The following is a 21,983-nucleotide window of genomic DNA, read 5'->3' as shown; positions in this document are numbered from 1 at the left end:
CTAAAGATGTTGATGATAATTTCACGTGTGTTTGGTAAATTATGTTTTTTTAGCGCTAATATTTCATAGGAAAGTCCAAACAGCCTCACTGGTTCTCCATAAAGAACAAAGATTTGCTCTCTGTGGCTTCAATACAACTTAAAGACAATCAAAGGTGGACAAAGTTCTCTGTGGTTTGATGGAGGCTACAGCTAAATGCTGCCTCCTCCATAGTACAATATGCATGTTTATACAGTGACGTCATTTTGAAGTCCTTTGGCTGATGATTGATGATGAGGTTATGTTTGTGTTGTTCTGTGGAGATCATTGAAGAACTGAACCTGTTAAACACTCAGACCTGCTTTAGATTTCACAGCTTTAGTTATGACTCACTTATTTATGGTCGCCCTACAGCGCAGCGTAAACACACGTGACTCTAACGTGACTTCCTTCAGAGACGATGAATTGGACATATTGAGTTTGAACGAGGGTCTAAAAAGTCAGATCTGTTCTCAGTCAGAGACTTTCAGGATCATTTAAACCTTAAATTTAAGCTCATGTAGTCCGGATTTAAACTCAGGTTCAGTTATTTCAATAAAACCATCCTGAGACATTTAGAAGAATCGAAGCGTCGGAGTTCAAGAACACGGAAATGTCTGCTGTGACTGCGTCGCTCTGCTCGACTTTGCTGTTTGTCGGCCTCTTCGTGTTTGTCTGTGCAGGTGAGATTCACTCTGTGGGACAGAGAGGAAAAGCATCAGTCTGCTTTACATGTTAACAACATTTCCTGAAGAGTTATTTTCATATTGATTCAGTTTTTCCGTGTTTGTGAAGGAGACACGAGGCTGGGTGGAGTCTGTGTGGACCTAACATGTCGGTGTGATCAGATCTCACAGAGACAAAGAAGTGTAATGTGTCAGTGTCAGTGTGATGTGTTGTAGTTTCAGGAGTCAGTATGCAGCTACAAAGCTTTTCGTTCAGTGTATACAAACAGCTGTAGCTCCATAAAGGCAGCAGAGACTCACAGTGTCTTATAATGACAGGCTGCTTTCTCTCACACATTATGTTCACTTATTATCAGGACGTGTTTTTGTTTGTGGAACCTGCAGGAACTCAATTCAGTAAGTAAACTGTGAAAAACACAAGAAACCAAATGTCTGTGAGTTCATAACAAACAATAACATCTTCTCACATTAATAATGACGATTATGAAAAATACTCTATGAAAATAAAAAAAACATAAAACACTCTGATGCAGTTAACATTATTAAGTACAAAGTTACAGTAAAAAAACAAACATCTTTCTTAAACGTGAAAGAAAATAAACTACCCTATAATCTTTCCACGTTTGGTATCGTCCACTGAGCACTTCCTGTATATAGTTTGCTGGTTTATGAGGCCCCTCCTTTGCTCAACAGACCCTCAGCACCATTGAAAGATTTATTTTATATTATGTATTAATTGTATATTATGCAGTAATTATTATGTTTGTAATAAGTTGTGCTGGACTAACTGTTTCTGGTAAATCTCATCTGTAAGGCTGCAGTTTTAATTCATTTGAAGGCAGGACTCAGAAACCAGTCTTGTTATCATCTATCGTCCACCTCACACAGAGTTTCTGTCTGATTTCTCAGACTTTTTATCTAATTTAGTTCTGAGCTCAGATAAAATAATTATTGTGGGTGATTTTAACACCCATGTAGATGCTAAAAATGACAGCCTCAACACAACATTTAATCTGTTATTAGACTCAATTGGCTTCTCTCAAAATGTAAAAGAACCACTTTAATCACACTCTAGATCTTGTTTTAACATATGGAAGAAAAACTGAACATTTAACAGTGTTTCCTGAAAACCCTCTCCTGTCTGATCATTCCCTGATCACATTTAATTTTTTCAATGTGTTCAATTAGATCTTCTCACTCTCACTACAGAAGTGAACATTTGTGCTTTGACCTTTAACCTCTCTGCTCTGTGTTGTTTTCTGTTTCAGACCAGAAAAACATCACAGCTGAGTCTGGACAGAACGTCACTCTGACATGTCGAGCCCCAAACAACAACATCATAGCTGTAAAGTGGAGCAGAGCTGACCTGAAGCCACAACATGTCCTTTTGTACCGAGATGGACACTTTGAACCAGTCAACCAGCATCCATCTTTTAAGAACCGGGTGGATCTGCAGAACAGACAGATGAAGGATGGAGACGTGTCTTTGATTCTGAATAATGCGACGACTGCTGATAGTGGGACATACGAGTGTCGTGTCTTCATGAGCAGCCCAAACAATGAACACATTTGCAATATCTCCCTGACAGTTGATCCTCCAGGTGAGTGAGTAGAGTTGAGTGTGTGTGTGATCAGAGGTGAAGCTGCTTCCTGGTTGTTGATGTTTGTTTCTAAAGATGTTGTTGATGAGACTTTGTAGAAAGCAGCTGGTCTGAGTGATGTGATCAGAGTGCAGTAGATAATGTCTGACAGCAGTTTGAAGAGGAAATGGATTCTGTTCTGTTCTTCACTCATCACCTACCTGACAGCTGACACCTCACACCTGTTTCTCACCTGCAGGTCACAGAGGAGGACACACAGAGGATGGAGGGAAGGAGGCTGGATCTTTTGGACTGAAAGTCGGTCTATCAGTTGCTGTTCCTGCTGTTCTTCTGTTTGTTGCTGTTGCTTTTTTGATCTACCGAAAACACAAGCAGGATAAGAAGGTGAACTATGAATCTACTTGCTCATCACAGTCCTAAATTCTGTTTCACTGAAATCAAGAAGGATGATTTTAATACAAAGAAACTAATAATGCTGAACCTCAATCAGACAGACATCAAACGCGTCCATATTTATTTTTGTCATTATTTGTCACTTCAGTGTCCTGTATGTAACAATAACAGAGTCACTGAGTGTGTTTCATCTTCAGGTTCAGCTGTTTGTGAGATCAAACTTGTTCTGTGAGGTGTGAACAACACAAAGTAATCCTCATGCAGAGATCAGCTGTTACAGTATAATTATTGATATTGACTGAACCAACCTGCACCATAAACACTGTATGTGGTGAAGAAACGATGGATTACTGTGGATTATAAACAATCAGTCATCTGCCTGATAGTGTTTAGGATTTATTGATCATCTTCAACTGAATGAATGTTATAATGTACAGTATTATAATGTACAGTGTTATGTGTTTCTTCAGTATAACTGCAGATTTTGATGTTGATCTTTTCTTCTCTGTTACTGCAGTTTACATTTCAAAATCAGGTCAAATGTTATTGATTGATTAATTAATTCATTTATTTTTTGTGACTCTGTTTATTGACAATAAAGTTTTGAAAACATTTTTATGGCATGTTTCCTTTTAATTCTTTTCATTTAGTTCAGCAGAGTTTGAACTCAAAACTCTGCTGAACTATGATGATGTCATCGTTAGGCACATGGTGTTTAAGTACTGGAACAAAACAATGAATTGCTATAGGTGAGCTCCTGATTAGATCATGAACATATTCTAAAATCATTTCTCTATATCAGCCTCATCTATGTATATCTATATGTCTGCTATCTGATCATCTTGCAACCTGCAACATTTTCACAATAAAAGCCCTCTTAAAGCTCTCTAATGTAGCCTTGCTACTTAATTAAAAAGTAATGTAATATAATACATGTAAAAATGAAGGAACTGACTGCTAATGAGAACTAGGCAAAACAAACTAGAAGCATCACTGACAATTTGCTTGTATCGTTATAGACTTTAGGGTCAAACACCGCCCACTAGTGGCCATATATATATAAATGTGTGGGAGCATAAATGTTCCATCAAAGTTATGAAATGTAATCAGATGATCTTAAAACACTCTTGATCTTCTGGTCGTGTGTGTTAGTGTGGCAGCTTTAATCCACAACATTTTATTTCAAAGTATTTCCAGAAAAAAAACTACACTTGAGCTTTTTCACTGATGAGAATATTTAAATAATTCTATTCACTTCTATCTTTAGACAAGGCAAAACATGAGTTACCTCCTCTGTGTTTCAACCAATAGAAAAGCTGGTGCTAGGAGGAAGAGGGCGGGCTTTACTTGGTGTCAGTGACAGAAATGAAAAAAAGCTCAAATGAGTGAGAAGGACGATGAAGGAAACATCTGTGCTGTGTCTGCTCTGTAAGTAGAATCTCTGTGTTTGTTTGAATTCTTGTACTTTGACTGTCTGCTCTCCTGATAACTGATGATGGAGGAGAAGACATGAAAAACAAATCAGGCTGAATATAAACTATTAACTGCAGGATTAAAGGTGTCCCATATAATCACACTGATTACTGTTCTAGCAGCTGAATGGCTGATGTTTACAAAGAGTAAAAATGTGAAATGTAAAAAATGTAAAAATTGTCATTGAATGGAAAACAGGCCCAAGTTTATTTTCAGCACTGAAGTTCAATTCAATTTATTGAATATCAAGTTCTGCATCACATTAACTTTAACTAGTAATGACTTCATAAATTTCTCAACAAACTCATTACTCTACTAATTTACATTTAATCTGTAGATTTATCTGACCTAACATCAGCAACTACTTCTGATAAACCAGCCAGAGTCTGTGCTGTAGCCCACTTAAAAAACACGAAAGTCACATGGGCCCAGTGATCTTAAATCTTCAGTCTAATCAAAATAGAAAGAGTTTTTCTTGACATTTTTGTTAACAAAACAAAAACATAAATCACACAGTCTATAAACTGCTAATGCTACCCAGTGATGTGCAAAGTGTTTGGGAAATTGTGAAACCCACCTGGTAATCAAACTTCAGCACAAAAGCAGTAAATTTAGGTCAGAAAAATGGGTAATATCACAAACTAACCACATCCTATTACCAGTTTTAATAATTATTTTGTACTATAAATAAATATTTTTGTAAAAATATTTAACTCCACATAGTTGTTCAATTCAATTCAATTCAATTTATTTTTATTTATACAGCGCCAAATCACAACAGCAGTTGCCTCAAGGCGCTGTGTAATGTACAGTAGATCGTACAATAATAGAAAAACCCAACAATCATATGACCCCCTGTGAGCAGCACTTTGGCGACAGTGGGAAGGAAAAACTCCCTTTTAACAGGAAGAAACCTCCGGCAGAACCAGGCTCAGGGAGGGGCGGGGCCATCTGCTGCGACCGGTTGGGGTGAGAGAAGGAAGACGGGATAAAGACATGCTGTGGAAGAGAGACAGAGGTTAATAACAGATATGATTCAATACAGAGAGGTCTGTTAACACATAGTGAGTGAGAAAGGTGACTGGAAAGGAAAAACTCAATGCATCATGGGAATCCCCCGGCAGCCTACGTCTATTGCAGCATAACTAAGGGAGGATTCAGGGTCACCTGGTCCAGCCCTAACTATATGCTTTAGCAAAAAGGAAAGTTTTAAGCCTAATCTTAAAAGTAGAGATAGTGTCTGTCTCCTGAATCCAAACTGGAAGCTGGTTCCACAGAAGAGGGGCCTGAAAACTGAAGGCTCTCCCTCCCATTCTACTTTTAAATACTCTAGGAACAACAAGTAGGCCTGCAGAGCGGGAGCGAAGTGCTCTAATAGGGTGATATGGTACTACAAGGTCATTAAGATAAGATGGGGCCTGATTATTTAAGACCTTGTATGTGAGGAGCAGGATTTTGAATTCAATTCTGGATTTAACAGGAAGCCAATGAAGGGAAGCCAAAACAGGAGAAATATGCTCTCTCTTTCTAGTCCCTGTCAGTACTCTTGCTGCAGCATTTTGGATTAACTGAAGGCTTTTCAGTGAGTTTTTTGGACATCCTGATAATAATGAATTGCAGTAGTCCAGCCTGGAAGTAATAAATGCATGAACTAGTTTTTCAGCGTCACTCTGAGACAGGATATTTCTAATTTTAGAGATGTTGCGCAAATGGAAGAATGCAGTCTTACATATTTGTTTAATATGTGCGTTGAAGGACATATCCTGGTCAAACATCACTCTAAGGTTCCTCACAGTGTTACTGGAGGCCAAGGTAATGCCATCCAGAGTAAGAATCTGGTTAGATACCATATTTCCATAACTCCACACAAACAGTTTGTCAGCTGTTTGTGTGGAGTTTTTCTTAATGTTCCCCTCAAATCAACCTGAGTGTCATTTCTCTTTAGTTCTGATCTCACTGCTGAGCTGCACAACAAACCAAGGTCAGTAACCTTCTTCTGTCACAGTTTACCTTATAAATGCTCACTGATATGACCTGATTGAGTTTCAGGATCTCAGACATAAAATTGACAAAGCAAAGAGCATTTTTAACAACTGTCTAAGACAGAAGTTATAAAATATAAAATATCAACAGTTTTTCATTTTAACCCTCACAGCTCATCTGACTGTGAGTCCCAGCAGCTCTCAGTTCTTTAAAGGAGACTTTGTGTCTCTGAGCTGTGAGGAGGACGACAGCTCTGCTGGATGGACTCTGAGGACCAAAAATAAGACCACTCAGTGTGGAGATGGTTGGGGAAGATGGTCTGGTTCTTCCTGTAACATCACTGTGTTCCCATTGGACAGTGGAGTTTACTGGTGTGAGTCCAGAGAGGGTCCCATCAGTAACATGGTTAACCTGACAGTCACTGGTAAGCTGAGTGTGTGGAGTTAGTGTTGATGAAGCTGTGTGTAAATGGATGAAATGCTGTAGTTTGTCTCTGTGTTGAGGTGGATCAGTGATCCTGCAGAGTCCTGTCCTCCCTGTGATGGAGGGAGATGACGTCACTCTGCTCTGTAAAACAAAGACCACTCCCTCCAACCTCCCAGCTGCTTTCTATAAAGATGGCTCCCTCATCAGGAAGCAGCCTACAGGTCACATGACCATCCAGCATGTTTCCAGGTCTGATGAAGGCCTCTACAAGTGTGACATCAGCGGTCATGGAGAGTCTCCATCCAGCTGGATCACTGTCACAGGTGACACACTCACCTGTCTGTGTTTCTGCAGCTTTCAACATTCACAATGTGACGACAACTTAATTACTGTGTTTGCTTTATTTTAGACAAACACACCACCACACCTCCACCTACATCCACCTCCATCTCTCTTCCTCCATCACTCTCTCCTCCTGTTCTCTCTGTGTTGTCATGTGTTGGATCAGTCTGTGTTGTGGTTCTACTGGTGTTACTGGTTCTGCTGGTGAGACGATGTGTTCACAGGAAACCTGAAGGTGAGACTCAGACTTGTTGAGTTTTTTATTTTATTTTGCAGGATAATTTAGAAATTGACTTTCAGTCCTCATGATTAGATTTTCATTCCTTACCTGTGCAGCTAACTCTTTAACACTACAAATCAAATAACGTTTTCAGTTTTCTTAAAACCTAATTAGAAAAATTAATTTGCTGATGATTTGATACATTTAAGGAGCTCAAGAAGAAGCTGCAGAAGATGACATAAAGTACAGTGACATCAGAATATCAAACTGTCAACAACAGCCAGTCAAAGGAAAGAGAGGTACTTTATTTTAATTATTTTTTTTATTTTTGGACAACTAAGTAACATCTATGTTATGTCTCTTAGTATAATTAATGGCACAGCTCAGCAGCCATATTGTTGCTGAGGCAATGTCATTAAACATTAAAACCTGTCCAAAAGGCTCCAACAGTAGGTCTGGTTCAGGAAATTCAGTAAGCTAAGTTGAATTCTAGCTGATAGCTAGCAGCTTAAGGTGCCTCACATTTGACACATGGACCCATTTTTTCTGCCTTTTAAGCCTCAGAAGTTGATGATTGGTTTGTTCAGTGCTCATGTGTCAGAAGCCAGCGATGGTGATCACATTGATGCTCTGGGCTGGGATGTTAATGAAGCTGTAATGCTTGAAAATTTGACACATGTATGGCAGAAGTGTGGAGTGCATTAAGTCTCCATGATGTCCAAGTATGAACTTTTAATGCTATACAATGTACAATGCTATGCAAATTTACTGTTTATAACGTTGGGGAAACCTGCAGTCAGCTGAGATTATAGAAGTCATTTGAATGAGTGACGAAACATATCTCCCAGATGAACAAATCAACTTTTGGGGATTTAATACTATACAGTTTTTATTGAAATAGTTTCCTTTGTATTAAATTGAGCAACTTTATGATCTTAATCATGATGATAAAAGTGAGCAACACTGTGTTCACTGTGTGCTGGACTGTGTGGTCTGTGGTTAACAGACGCTAACACCTCTGCTGTTAGCCCACAATTTGTTTATAATAAATAAATAAAATAAATAAACAAAGCTGCTAATTTAAAAAAAAGAAAGTGACAAACTGTGTCAAATGTAAAGCACAGGTCTAGAAACACAGAAACCAGTTTTATGTTCATTTGATACTCTGAGAATTAAAAAAACATACTAAAATTTTATACAGCCTGATCTAAAACCACTGTACCCTCACCACTTCTTTGTTTTACACCAGGGGTGCTGACAGGTAGGGGCAACCCCCCCCCCAAAAAAAAGTGAGATACTGGCTTCATCTCTTCGTACATTATAACTTTGCTCTCCTTCACTTCTGCTTCCTGCTCAAGAATACATTTTGCTTTATACAGATAAAAATAATTTACAGCAGCTCTAGTGTTATATTATTGCACTACAGTAGTTGTATCTGTTTTAATTTCTGTGTTTCATTCTACAGAGGATGATCGAGCTGAAATCTACTCAGCTGTGAGAACTGAAGGCGTCTGTTATGGAGAACCAGTCATCAGAACAAAGAGGACCAGAGGTACAGCTGCTCTTTAACTTTGACAGAGCCAAGCTAGCTTCTATCAGTTTTTATGCTATTGATATCATCACTCAAGCTTCTGATCTTTCTGTGAAAGAGACAAAACAATTAGAGACAAAACAGCTGCCCTTAACAGTGGTTTGTATCATATCTATCTAATAGACTCAAATTTGTTCATGTAAATGGAGAGTCCTCTTCACACACATACTACTGTTGCATCGGAGAATTATATCACAGTCAAGCACTTCTGATTGAGGCCTTAGTTTTCACAGGAGCTACAGTCAATTGAGTGATAGCAGATTAAATGCTGTGTTGAGGCTGTCATTTTTAGCATCTACATCAAGAGTCCCAAACTTAACTAGAGCTGTGGGCCACTGCTGGCACTGCCATCTCATTGGAGAGCCACTTTATTGTTCAAGTAGTACAAAAACCCCAAAGAAACAAACAAGACATTTTCCAAAAATGTAGTTTTTTGTTTTTAAATTTCAAATAATGTATAACAAGACAAAACTGCAAATGTGAATACATTTTTTTAGCCTTTCATTAGACTACCAAATAAACAAATTGGCACTCTCTTTCTGGCCAGACATGTGGCAGCATTTCTGATATAATTTGTTTCGTATTTAACAAAATGAAACTGCAGACACAATTGTACACATTGGTTTTTGACTGCTAGTGAAAATTGTTTTCTTTCCAAATAAATCTCTCACTGAACTAACACAGCCAATCAGTCCCTCAATGTGTTTGTACTCCCTGCTGTTGTTGTCTGCATAATAAATATATTTTTTTGTTTTTTAAAGAACTTATTGTAACATTGCACTCAACAACCAAAAAATCCTCTCTAACAAAAAAGTAACTTCAAGGGTCAAACTGCATTATATTTCTTCAATATACAGGGCCACAGGTAGGGGTGATGTGGGCCGCAAGTGTTCCCTGGGCCGTGAGTTTGAGACCCCTGATCTACATGGATGTTAAAATCACCCACAATAATTATTTTATCTGAGCTGAGCACTAAATCAAATAAAAAGTCTGAGAAATCAGAGAGAAACTCTGTGTAAGGGCCAGGTGGACGATAGATGATAACAAGTAAGACTGGTTTCTGAGTTTTACAGCTGGGGTGGACAATGTTAAGCATCAGGCTTTCAAATGAATTAAAAGTCTGTCTTGGTCTTTTGTTAATTAATAGGCTGGTGTGAAAAATTGCTGCCACACCGCCCCCTCGGCATGTGCTTTGAGTTTTCTGGTAGTTAGAATGACTCGGGGGTGTTGATTCATTTAAACTAACATAATCATAGAATAGAATAGAATAGAATAATCCTTGAAGGAAGGGGAAATTTGGATGTAACAGCAGCAATAAAGACACATATATACAAACAACCAGGACACAGAACAGAAACATACACAATTTTTACATATTTACATGAAGGACAATGGTTATCAAAACAGAGTACTGTACCGTTATTAAATTGAATTAAATACAGATAAGAGGCAAAGCCAGGTTGTAGTGTGAATCGGTTGATAAAATAGTGCACAGTGCTGATGTAAACCTCTATGTTTGTTGAGAGCTAGAGGTGGGAATCACCATACATCCCATGATACGATATTATCACAATACTTAACGCACGATACGATATTATTGCAATTTTTTAAAATATTTTGCAATATTCAGATTCTGTACATAAAGGTAAACTTTATCAATATTCATTTTATCTAATATCAAAGTCTCGCACTCAGTCTTTGTCTCATTTTAGTCAGTTTTATTGTTGACAAACTGAACGGTTTGTATTACAGTCTAGTCCAACTTAACTGAATGCAACCATCTGGTACAATTATAGCTATTCTGAACTATGCAATTTATGAAAACTATGCAGCCCATTCAGCAACTGAAGAATTTGAAAGTAAATTAAAACAAAATATAATTTTACATTAAATAAAAAAGTTTTAAACTTAATTAAAATAAAACATGTTTATTGCTGCCAAAAAAGGTTAAACACATTTGGACAGTGAAGGAATGTCAGGATACTTGCTCAGAAAAAGGATCAACATGCTCTGAAGTCAGAGCACAAAAACCTTTTTTGTACCAAAATATCAATTTCTGCTGTCCCTGTATTGATACATTATTAGCAAACAAAATATCACGATACTACACAGTATCGATTTTTTCCCCCACCCCTATTGAGAACAGTTTTGATTGTACAGTCTGACAGCTGCAGAGAGGAAGGACCTGCGGAAACGCTCCTTCATGCAGTCTGTCACTAAAGGAGCTCTGCAGTTCAGCAACATTTACACGCATGGGGTTGGAGACTCTGTCCATCAGAGATGTTATTTTGGCCAAAGTCCTTCTGTCTCCCACCACCTGCGCTGGGTCCAGGGTGCATTATCCTGCTGTAACCAGGTTTCTGTAAGGCAGAGTAAATGGATTTGTTGATCAATTATTAATTCATTTAATAATTTATAGTCTCATCTATGAAGCCCACATTGTTTTTTTGGACACCACTCAGACAGCCAGCAATTTAAGTAGAACATGCAGCTAAACATGTCACTCCTGGTCTGATTGGGGAGGGGACCAGAGAAAACATTGTTTTGGCAAAGTTACACACCAATTGAAAATTGATTTTAGTGACCTCCAATAGATGCAACTGGGCGTCATTGCTGCCGACATGAATTATGATTTTACTGAATTTGATCCCCAGTGGATGTGTTGTCAAGTGGGGAAAAACGATTAGACAAATGAGCAGAGGTTAGTGGTGTACAGGTATTGTGCCAAAAAGTGATTTCCTGTGTTTCGATGTGTTTTTTTTCTCTCTCTCTGTGTGTGCGTGTGTTTTTTTACATTTATAATATCTTTACTTATATTGGTAAATAGGTTTTAGTGAACAGGATTTATAAAGAGGCTATATAAAATAAATGTTTTGCAAGAATTTTATAGACTGAATTATTTTACCTACAATATAACTAATCCAATCCTTGTTTGCCTATAATATGTGAAATATATGTCAAATTAATGATATCAAGTAATCTTGAGCTACAAAAAACATTCCTGTGACAAGTCCCAATTAGTTTTTGGCAAAGTGTCATGTATATATTTATTATTTATCCAGCTACAAAGGTCTCATTGACATTAAAAATGTATTTTTAAGAGAGACGCTGTAGGGAGGGCAATAGAAATTGCAACACGTATAACAATGGTTCTATAATGATATTTTATTTGGCCAAAAAAGTAATTTACAGCTGTTTAAATATGGGCAATCACTTTTGTGATTTGCGATGTCACAGGAACAGGAAGTGATACCCTATGGCAGAGAGAGCCAAAACCAAGTGAGCGCGCCAATCAAAGGAAGAGTTCAAGTCAAAGTAAAACTACAAGGCTTCTAATCATGTTTTGTGTTGTTTGAACTGTGTGTGTTTGTTCAGACTTTAAACCAGAGCCAGATGTCTTCTACTCTTCATTGAAGTAGTCCACCAGCATCCAGCTGCTGATCAAGCCAGTACCTCAGACCAAAAGTTGCATCCGCTTGTTACAAAGTGTGTATAATGGTTTTTTTTTTGTTTGTTTGGGGGTTTTATAGATCGCATTTGAATTGGAGCTTTTCACATTTATTTTCCTGCAAAGTCAACAGTGGGAACATGTATATGCTAACATTTTCTTATGTTCTCAGTAACTTTATTCTTTTATTTTTTTGTGTGTTGGTTGCTGCTCACGCAGCAGAGGTGCGGTTTTTCTGCAGGAGGACTGAAAGCTTGTTCTCGCTTCTTTTTCCTGTGTGGTTCTGTGGGTTTGACCAAAGTGAGAGAGGATAAATTTATCTTGTTCCGATTTGGTTGTGGCTCATTGATACATGATTTTTTTTTTCATTACAGAGAACACACAAACACATTTTCATTAATTGATTGTAGAAATAATATTACGGCCAAGGAAATACAATACTCATGTGATGAGTGTTATGTTGATAATATGATATTGTTACAAAAATATCTGCTCAGTCAAATATGTAGATCCATCGGCTGCACTGACCCCTTGTGAATGTGGGAGAAACTGAAAAAGGCTTTAGCTTTAGGTGTTGATCAGCAGAGTGCAGAGTATAAGCAGAAAGTACTTCTTACTCCTGACTGTGTTTCTTAAATGTTACATGTTCACTCTACTCTGTAATAAATGAGATGATCTTGTTTTAAAAAGAATTATTACAGCCTCATGTCTATTTGTTGTTTTTAAAATGTGTTTACATTAAGTTAATCTTTACTTGGATATAAATGCATTGAGGCCATTTTATTAAGAACTCCACATACTTAACATGTTTTTATGTATTTATTCATATAGTAACCACAGCTTCTTCAGTGCAATAGAAAAGTATATGGGTACTTAAAATGTTGCCAGTGGAGAAATATGTATTGGTATCAAATCAATACCAGCATTATAAGATAAATGCTTTTGTTCATTTTTTCTCCTCTGTGTTCAGTACGTTGTTCCCATTATATCAAAAAGCTGACATGTTTATGCAAACACCATTCTTCTCATGCAGGCACACTTTGCTCTGTCTCCTCGTCCCTGGTTCACTATGTTTGGCCTGTGGTACATGACCGAGCAGAATCCTGCAGGCAGAATGAGTAAGAAAGAGGTACATCAGATGTGCAGATGAAAAACTGCAAAGAAGAATAATCTTATTACTTAAAGCAGCAGCAAAAGAAAACTAGAAAGCAGGAAATCTCTCAGACAATGGTAGTATATATATTTATTATTACTATTATTAAATTATAATAAGACAGACATGCTTTTCCAGCACCCTTTCATAGACTTTCCCAGGGATGCTGAGGAGTGTGATCCCCTGTAGTTGGAACACACCTTCCAGTCCCACTTCTTGAAGAAGGGAACCACAACCTGGGTCTGCTAATCCAGTGGTACCACTCCTGATCTCCATGCAACATTGTAGAGGCGTGCCAACCAAGACAGCCATACAACATGATGAACCTTCAGGAACTCAGGGCGAACCTCATCCACCCCAGGGGCTCTGCCACCAAGGAGTTGTTTAACTGCCTCAGTGACTTCACCTCCAATGATGGACAAGTCGTCCCTCTCGTCCCCAGAGTCTGTTTCCTCTACAGAAGACATACCAGTGAGCATTTGGAGGTCCTTGAAGTATTCTTTTACCCAACAATGTCCTCAGTCGAAGTCAGCATTACTTCAGCCACACTATTCACAGTGCAGGTAGAGCACCGCTTTCCCCTTCCTGAGTTGTCTGAAGGTTTACCAGAACCTCTTCAAGGGAGTCTGAAAGTCTTTTTGCACAGCCTCTCCTAACTCCACCCACACCTGAGTTTTTGCTTCAGCCATTACCTGAGCTGCGTTCCATGTCTGCTGGTACCTATCAGTTGCTTCCAGAATATCACAAGCTAACCAAGCCCGGCAGGACTCCTGCTTCAGCCTGATGTTTCCCCTCACGTCCAGTGTCTACCATCTGGTTTGGCAATTGCCACCATGACATTCACAAACCACCTTGCAGCTGCAGCTCAGTGCAGCAGTTTCAGAAATGAAGGTGATGAACATGGTCCATTGGATTCAATGTCCCCAGTCTCCCTCAGACCACTGTTAAAGCTCTGCCGGAGTTGGGAGTTTAAGATCTTGTGAATTGGGGCCTCAGCCAGGCATTTTCAGCACACAATGACTATACTTTTAGGCGCCCCAGGTCTGTCCAGCATCCTCCCCTGCCACCCGATTCAACTGATCACCAGATAGTGATCTGGTATCAGTTCAGCACCCCGAAAAATATGGACATAAAATATGATATGATTATAAAATTGATAATCAGCCCCATTACCCATAATGGACACCAATTAACTACACACGGTGTTCATTATGGACAGACTGGGGTTTGCAAAGCAGTCCAGAAACAAAACACTACTCTCGTTCAGATCCGGCAGTGGCACCCCTCTAGGTCTAACTGTCAGTGCCTAAACTGAAGTCTCCCAATAAGATGACAATGTCCCCAGGTAAAATACCCTCAAGCACCAAACCCAGGAATTCCAGGAACTCTGAACTGTCGTTAAGCTTATGGGCACAGAGTTAGGACCTGTTCCCTGACCTGAGGGAACAAGGAGCAAACCTTTTCATCTGGTGAGAGCCGAGAGAGGGTCCCATCAGTAACATGGTTAACCTGACAGTCACTGGTAAGCTGAGTGTGTGGAGTTAGTGTTGATGAAGCTGTGTGTAAATGGATGAAATGCTGTAGTTTGTCTCTGTGTTGAGGTGGATCAGTGATCCTGCAGAGTCCTGTCCTCCCTGTGATGGAGGGAGATGACGTCACTCTGCTCTGTAAAACAAAGACCACTCCCTCCAACCTCCCAGCTGCTTTCTATAAAGATGGCTCCCTCATCAGGAAGCAGCCTACAGGTCACATGACCATCCAGCATGTTTCCAGGTCTGATGAAGGCCTCTACAAGTGTGACATCAGCGGTCATGGAGAGTCTCCATCCAGCTGGATCACTGTCACAGGTGACACACTCACCTGTCTGTGTTTCTGCAGCTTTCAACATTCACAATGTGACGACAACTTAATGACTGTGTTTGCTTTATTTTAGGGAAACACACCACCACACCTCCACCTACATCCACACCTCTCCTCCTGTTCCATCTTCATCACTCTTCCTCCATCACTCTCTCCTCCTGTGGAAGAGCCATTCGCACTCACATTCACACCTAGTGACAATTTGGATTATCCAATTAACCTATCCCCACAAGTTGCATGTCTTTGGATGGTGGGAGGAAGCCGGCGTACCCGGAGGGAACCCACGCAAACACGGGGAGAACATGAAAACTCCACACAGAAAGACCCCGGCCTGATGGTGGGATTGAACTCACCTTCTTGCTGTGCAGCAACAGTGCTAACCACCGTGCCACCGTGCTGCCCGGTTGCCATTGCAGTTCAGTTATTCCTAAATTTATTTATTTATTTGTCGGAATTTCTTTATATCACAGGTTTCTGTGGCCTGTAAGTATTTTTCTTTTTCATTTGTAATTATTTATGCGGTAAAAGAAACATTTTTTAGCAACCCAAATTAATAAAAATGAACTTCCACCTATATACTAAACTCAGTCTAAAAAAATGGAGTGTTGTTCACTGTGAGCTGGACTGTGTGTTTGTGGTCTGTGGTTAACTGAAGCTAACAGCTCTGCAGTCGTCTAGCATCCTGTTTCTGATAGAAAGAAAACACTTCAGCTGCAGGTGTTTCAACACAGAGCTGTTCATTTTAAACACAGGAAGGAACGTGGAGACATCATCTGGAAAAGCATTTGTCTAAACTCTGCTCACAGACCATCATCTCATTTAAAGTGAATCTTAATTATATTCAGAACTTCTGTTCCAGTATCATTCACTGTTTTCCTCTATATTTATCCTTTGACTTTTTCTTATGTTTATGTGACTTCAAGATTCTAAATACAGTCTATCTCAGTATCTATAATTCATTTATCACTTCTAGAAAGTTAATTTGTTTGTTTCTGTGCCATGACGACATGTTGACCACATGATTCTAGTTTCACTGTAGTCTGAAGCTGGTGACACCTCTCACCACAGTCTGAATTGGTTTGGCCAATAATAGTTTCTGTGTTGTGAGAAAATATTTGCTTTGTGCTCTGTGGTAAAGCGAGTCAGTCTGCCCTGAAAGCAGGTGGCAGCTTTGTGGTCATCCACTTTTCTTTTCCACAGTGTTATGACCCCACGATGTAGGTCTAGGGGTGTGTGTGGGACTGGTAACAAATGGGTCCAGAACAGAATGAAAGGAGAACAGACAGAGGTGTTTAGTAAATAAAATAGTTTTTATTATAGAGAACCTTAACATAAAGTGCCGACAACGCCGTTTTACCAATAACAATAGAAAAAGAAAAAGGTTGCAACAACAAAGAACACAACAATCAAACAAAAAACCTCCACACCACGAGGAGGCACTTCCAGGGGCCTATAAGCTCACTCTGTCACTAGCAGCATCTTTACTGCTGCTGAGGCCCACAAGCCTACACTACTCACATGTAGCAGCTAAACTGCACACTGCTTCCACAACTCCCCACAACAGGCAGGACAATCACACACTGGGGCGATTGTGGCTCAAGAATTGGCAGTTCGTCTTGTAATCGGAAGGTTGCCGGTTCGAGTCCCAGCTCGGACAGTCTTGGTCGTTGTGTCCTTGGGCAAGACACTTCACCTACTGGTGATGGCCAGAGGGGCTGATGGCGTGATATGGCAGCCTCGCTTCTGTCAGCCTGCCACAGGGCAGCTGTGGCTACAACTGTAGCTTGCCTCCACCAGTGAGTGAATGAATAGTGGAATTGTAAATTGCTTTGGGTGCCTAGAAAAGCACTATATAAATGCAATCGAGTATTATTATTATTATTACCTAGAACACAAAGCAGAGACACCAGAGAAAACCACCCTCTCACATCAATTCAATTCAATTTTATTTATATCGCCAATTATAGCACCAAATCACAACAAATGTCCAGTTCATCCCCAGCTTATATGACCTCAGAGAGGAGATTACTGACTGGGCCCAGGTGCTGCACACATACATGAACACATCATATTTATCTTATAAAAACATTCTGTTTATTATTCAAAGTTGTTTGAAAGCCTTTCCAGGTGAGTTTGATCCAGGAGGATCTGAAGCCAGTGTCAGACAGAGACTCTGCAGAGACTGTACAAGGACAAAGCAGCAGCAGAGCAGTCCAGATACACTGATGATCCTCTGTCAGATCCAGAGGGACACACAGGGGTGATGCTGGACTACATTGTGTCTGACAGTGGAGCTGTTGTCAGAGCAGTTCACTCTGCAGCACTGACAGTCATCTGCGCTTCTTCTCATTCCTCTGTCGGTCACTGCTGGATGAAGCTCTCCACTCCACCTCCCAGTAACATGGCCCAGTCAGAGCGTCTCTACACACAAGCTGCTGTGGCTTGAACCTCTCTGGATCATCAGGACACAGCTCATTTTCTTTCAGCACAGATACTGTCCTGTTTACCATCATCAGCTCCACCTGCAGAGAGAAGGAGGAAGAGCAGAGGAGATAAACAATTGTTTCCAGAGACTCTTCATCAGCTTTCAGTCAGTGATGCAGCACATCCAGTACAAAGAGCAGCAGGGACTTCAGTGCTAAGACTGTACTAGTACTCGTTGTTTCACTTTTTCTAACATTTACTCTGGATTTTTATTGAAGTGCATGAAAATGTTTTTCACTCCTAGTTTTAGTTTGGACTTTTATCCATCCATGCATCCATTTTCTTCTGCTTATCCAGAGCTGGGTTGAGGGGGCAGCAGCCCAAACAGAGAAGCCCAGACCTCCCTCTCCACAGCCACTTCCTCCAGGGTGAACACCAAGGCGTTCCCAGGCCAGCCATCTCTCCAGGGCGTCCTGGGTCGGCCCCGGGGCCTCCTCCCATGGGGACATGCCCAGAACACCTGACCCAGGAGGCATCCTTGTCAGATGCCCGAACCACCTCACCTGGCTCCTTTCGATGTGAAGGAACAGCGGCAATACTCTGAGCCCATCCCGAATGGCCGAACTTCTCACCCTATCTCTAAGGGAGAGGCCAGCCACCCTTCGGAGGAAGTCCATTTCTGCCGCTTGTATCGGCGATCTCGTTCTTTCGGTCACTACCCAAAGCTTGTGACCATAGGTGAAGGTAGGGATGTAGATTGACCAGTAAATTGAGAGCTTAGCTTTTACACTCAGCTCTCTCTTCACCACAACAGACCAGTAAAGCGTCCGCATCACTGCAGCCGCAGCAGCAGTTCTTCTGTCGATCTCGCATTCCCGTTACTCATGAAACAAGATCCGGCGATACTTAAACTCCTCCACTTGGGGCAGAAACTCGTCCCTGACCCGGAGTGGCCACTCCATCTTTTTCCAGCTGTGTCCTCAGATTTGGAGGTGCTGGTTCTCTTCACACTCGGTTGCGAACTGTTCCAAGGCGAGCTGGAGGCCATCAGCCGATGATGCCAACAAAACCTCATCCGCAAAAAGCAGAGATGAGATCCTGAGACCACCCAAGTGAAAGCCTTCCGCCACTTTGCTACGCCTAGAAATTTTGTCCATAAAAATTATGAACAGAATCGGTGACAAAGGGATACCCTGCTTGAGCTCATCACCCACCAGGAACGAGTCCGACTTATTGCCGGTTATGCAGAACAAGCTCTTAAGACGGCTGTATAAGGACTGAATGGCCCATAGCAATGAGCCAGACAGACACCCCATACTCCCAGAGCAACCTCATAGGACCCCCTGAGGGACACGGTCGAATGCCTTCTCCACATGTAGACTGGTTGGGCAAACTCCCATGCACCCTCCAGTATTCTTGCGAGGATGAAGAGTAGATTCAGTGTTCCACGCCTAGGATGAAAAATGCATTGTTCCTCCTCTATCCGAGGTTCGACTAACGGATGGACTCTCCTCTCCAGCACCCTGGCATATACTTTCCCAGGGAGGCTGAGGAGTGTGATTCCCCTGTAGCTGGAACACATTCTCCGGTCCCCTTTCTTAAAGATAGGAACCACCACCCCGGTCTGCCAATCCAGAGGTATGCAACATTGTAGAGGCGTGTCAACCAAAACAGCCCTACAACATCCAGAGCCTTCAGGAACTCATTGATCCCTACGGCTCTGCCACCAAGGAGTTGTTTAACTGCCTCAGTGACCTCGCCCCCAGAGATTGGCAAGTCATCCCCTTTGTACCCAGACTCTGCTTCCTCCACGGAAGACGTGCCAGTGGGATTAAGGAGGTCTTCGAAATATTCCTTCCACCACCAAACAATTTTCTCAGTCGAAGTAAGGAGCGCTCTACCCGCACTATACACAGTGCAGGTAGAACACCGCTTGACGGTTTGTCTTTTTCAGTGGCTTCTCCGAATTCCTCCCACACCAGAGTTTGTTGTTCCACTTGGCCTGTCAGTACCTATCAGCTGCCTTTGGTGTCCCACAGGCTAACCAAGCCCGATAGGACTCCTCCTTTAGCTTTAGCTCTTTCATTCATTAGAATAACCTTGGACTGTCCACTCTGAGCTCTTTAGGAACCCCAACAGCCCCAGCAATCCAGATGGAATGGTTCCAGCTGTTAACTGTAGGAATTCCATCTAAAAATCTGGTTTCACTAAATTCTTCCTTACCTACAGACTGTCTTCTTCACTGCTTTAAACTTGGAAATAAATGCTGTTATTGGTCTGCGTGCTGCTTTGTTCAGAGAGCTGATTGGCTGTTGACACTGTTTGATCAGAGCATGAGCCGTTACTATGGTGACCATAAAGGTCACAAAAAGGCAGAAACAGGAAGTGTTTGTGTACAGTCCTGAAACCTGTCACCTTTCTCCTCTCACGGCTTCATTGAGAAGCTGCAGCTTTACAGGAAACACTGGATCTTTGTTTCATACTGACTGTGTTTAGTACAATACTGCTGATAGCACCACCCGCTCACTCCAACACTCTACTGACCTCAGAGTCTCCAGTCTGCAGTCTGGACTATCCTTAAGATCAGTCAGCTGCTTCACATCTGGAATCTGCAGGTCATTTCTCCATAGGTTCAGCTCTCTCAGATGGGAGTGGTTGGATGTCAGTGCTGCTGCCAGATAATCACAGCTGATCTCTGACAAACCACAGCCCTCCAATCTGTATAAAGAGTGAAAGATGTAAGTTTATTAGACAAAGTGTGTGCTTGAAATCATTCAGTGTTTCACAATCTGTTCAGAATGTATACGTTTAGAAAATGGAAACTCCAAACAGCTGAAGCCAACAGATTTGAATCTCTGTTCTGTCCTTGAATCATTTCTTCCAGTTTCTCCAACAAGACAGGCTAAGTATTGGACATGTGTTGTGGCTCCATTAGGGGAGATTCTAAATGTAATGTGATGGCCCCTCTGGGTCTGTCAGATCACAGTACTGAAGAGAGCTGAAACTGAGCACACAGTTGTTCCAGTCTGGACCAAAGACTCTATACTGGAACTGAGGGACTGCTTTGACTGTCCACTGGGACTTCTTAAAGGCTCATGTTCTCACTTAGATCATCTATTTCTACTTACATTTCTTTCTGGGAAAAATGGGGATTACTTTGAAAACAGTAACTATTATACCCCAATAAGCATCCTTGGATTAGTAAATCACTCAAACAAGTTCTCAGTCAGAAGAAGCTGTCTTGTTATGAGGAAGATAAGAAAAAGAATGAGGCACAAGAACTTGTTTAAAGAGATTAAGCAGCTACAATCAGGTCTAAAAGTAAAGCAGATAATGAGCTGAATAAAGGACACTCAAGGCTGGCTTGAAAAGGAATGAAGTCCATGGTGAGGATGCAGAACAAGGACAAAAGATGAATGTGATGCTGAATAAGCAGAAGAGTTGGACTCATTTGATTCTAGCTCTGATATCATTGATTTCAATGGAGAGGTTTATCATTTTAGGAAAGGGCTGGTAGGCTCTGAGAGTCACACGGTGATGTGTTTGTGTGTAAATCTCTTAGTTGAATCAAAGGCCTGGTCCTGATGCTTTGGGAGGAAAATGATTGAAGTGTGCTGTGAGGAACTGACTGGGAAATTCACACATTTCCCAGTCCTCTTTGGAACATCAGAAAGTTCCCAGCATATGGAAACAAAGGTTAAGTGTCCTATGGGACTCAGTGATGATGGTCCTGTGGCTCCCCCACCTCCACCTCTTTTTAAAGGAACTAACTGTAATCTGAAGCTTCAAATGGAACTAAGACTTCTTCCACTAGGTGGCAGTGTCTGATGAGAAAGGATTTTTCTTCTTCTTTGAAGGTTTGAAATGTGAACATTGTTCTACTACAGTCAATGGACTAAACCAGAGAAGAAGAAAACAGACTTTACCATGAAGATCCTCAGTGTGGATCAGTATAATATCAGCTTTATGTCTGCAGTTTAGTGTCAGCAAAACTTTCACATCATATTCATCTCAGCACAACTAAAACATGGTGCCTGACCTCAGAGTTTCAAGTTCACATCCTGGACTCTCCAGAAAACAACACAGCTGCTTCACTCCTGAATCCTGCAGCTTTTCATTGTCACTCAGGTTGAGCTCTCTCAGATGGGAGGGGTTGGATGTCAGTGCTGCTGCCAGATAATCACAGCTGATCTCTGACAAACCACAGCTCTTCAATCTGTATAAAGAATGAAAGATGTAAGTTTATTAGACAAAGTGTGTGCTTGAAATGGTTTAGTGTTCCATAATGTGCTGAGAGCGAAAGAAGGTTTATAATGTAGAAGTTTAGAAAATGGAGACTCCAGACAGCTAAAGCCAACAGGAAGC

General features: G+C 40.9%; 3 protein-coding genes across 3 annotated transcripts in view; 2 read left to right on the top strand and 1 right to left on the bottom strand.

The window, feature by feature from the left end:
• LOC148103532 (butyrophilin-like protein 2) overlaps positions 1–21,983 on the bottom strand; it is a 169,674-nt gene that overhangs the window by 71,678 nt on the left and 76,013 nt on the right. The window lies entirely within an intron of this gene.
• Positions 272–21,983, top strand: part of LOC148103534 (butyrophilin-like protein 2) — a 75,248-nt gene continuing 53,536 nt past the window's right edge. Inside the window, exons 1-2 of the mRNA XM_087839494.1 lie at positions 272–701; positions 1,973–2,292. Coding sequence (XP_087695620.1) covers positions 632–701; positions 1,973–2,292 — 390 coding nt within the window. The 5' untranslated portion in view covers positions 272–631. The remainder of the gene's footprint in view (positions 702–1,972; positions 2,293–21,983) is intronic.
• On the top strand, positions 6,349–12,881 carry LOC148103535 (uncharacterized). The gene is made up of 5 exons (XM_087838865.1): positions 6,349–6,578; positions 6,658–6,903; positions 6,990–7,157; positions 8,608–8,694; positions 12,109–12,881. The coding sequence occupies exons 1-5, from the start codon at positions 6,557–6,559 to the stop codon at positions 12,150–12,152; spliced, it is 567 nt and encodes a 188-aa protein (XP_087694991.1). The 5' UTR covers positions 6,349–6,556; the 3' UTR covers positions 12,153–12,881.

The sequence above is a fragment of the Neolamprologus brichardi genome, chromosome 3 (genome assembly GCF_056152115.1).
Source record: "Neolamprologus brichardi isolate AB-2024 chromosome 3, ASM5615211v1, whole genome shotgun sequence".
NCBI classification, from domain to species: Eukaryota; Metazoa; Chordata; class Actinopteri; order Cichliformes; family Cichlidae; genus Neolamprologus; species Neolamprologus brichardi.
The sequence above is the reverse complement of the archived record's forward strand: the minus strand, read 5'-3'. Positions and strand labels throughout refer to the sequence as shown.

What these genes read in the sequence shown, in the direction of transcription:
- LOC148103535 (XM_087838865.1), top strand. Translation starts at nt 6,557, where the DNA reads ATGGTTAACCTGACAGTCACTG. An exon ending in TGTTCACAGGAAACCTGAAG is followed by an intron (nt 7,158 to 8,607) that starts GTGAGACTCAGA and finishes TTCATTCTACAG; the next exon opens with AGGATGATCGAGCTGAAATC. An exon ending in CAGAACAAAGAGGACCAGAG is followed by an intron (nt 8,695 to 12,108) that starts GTACAGCTGCTC and finishes GTGTTTGTTCAG; the next exon opens with ACTTTAAACCAGAGCCAGAT.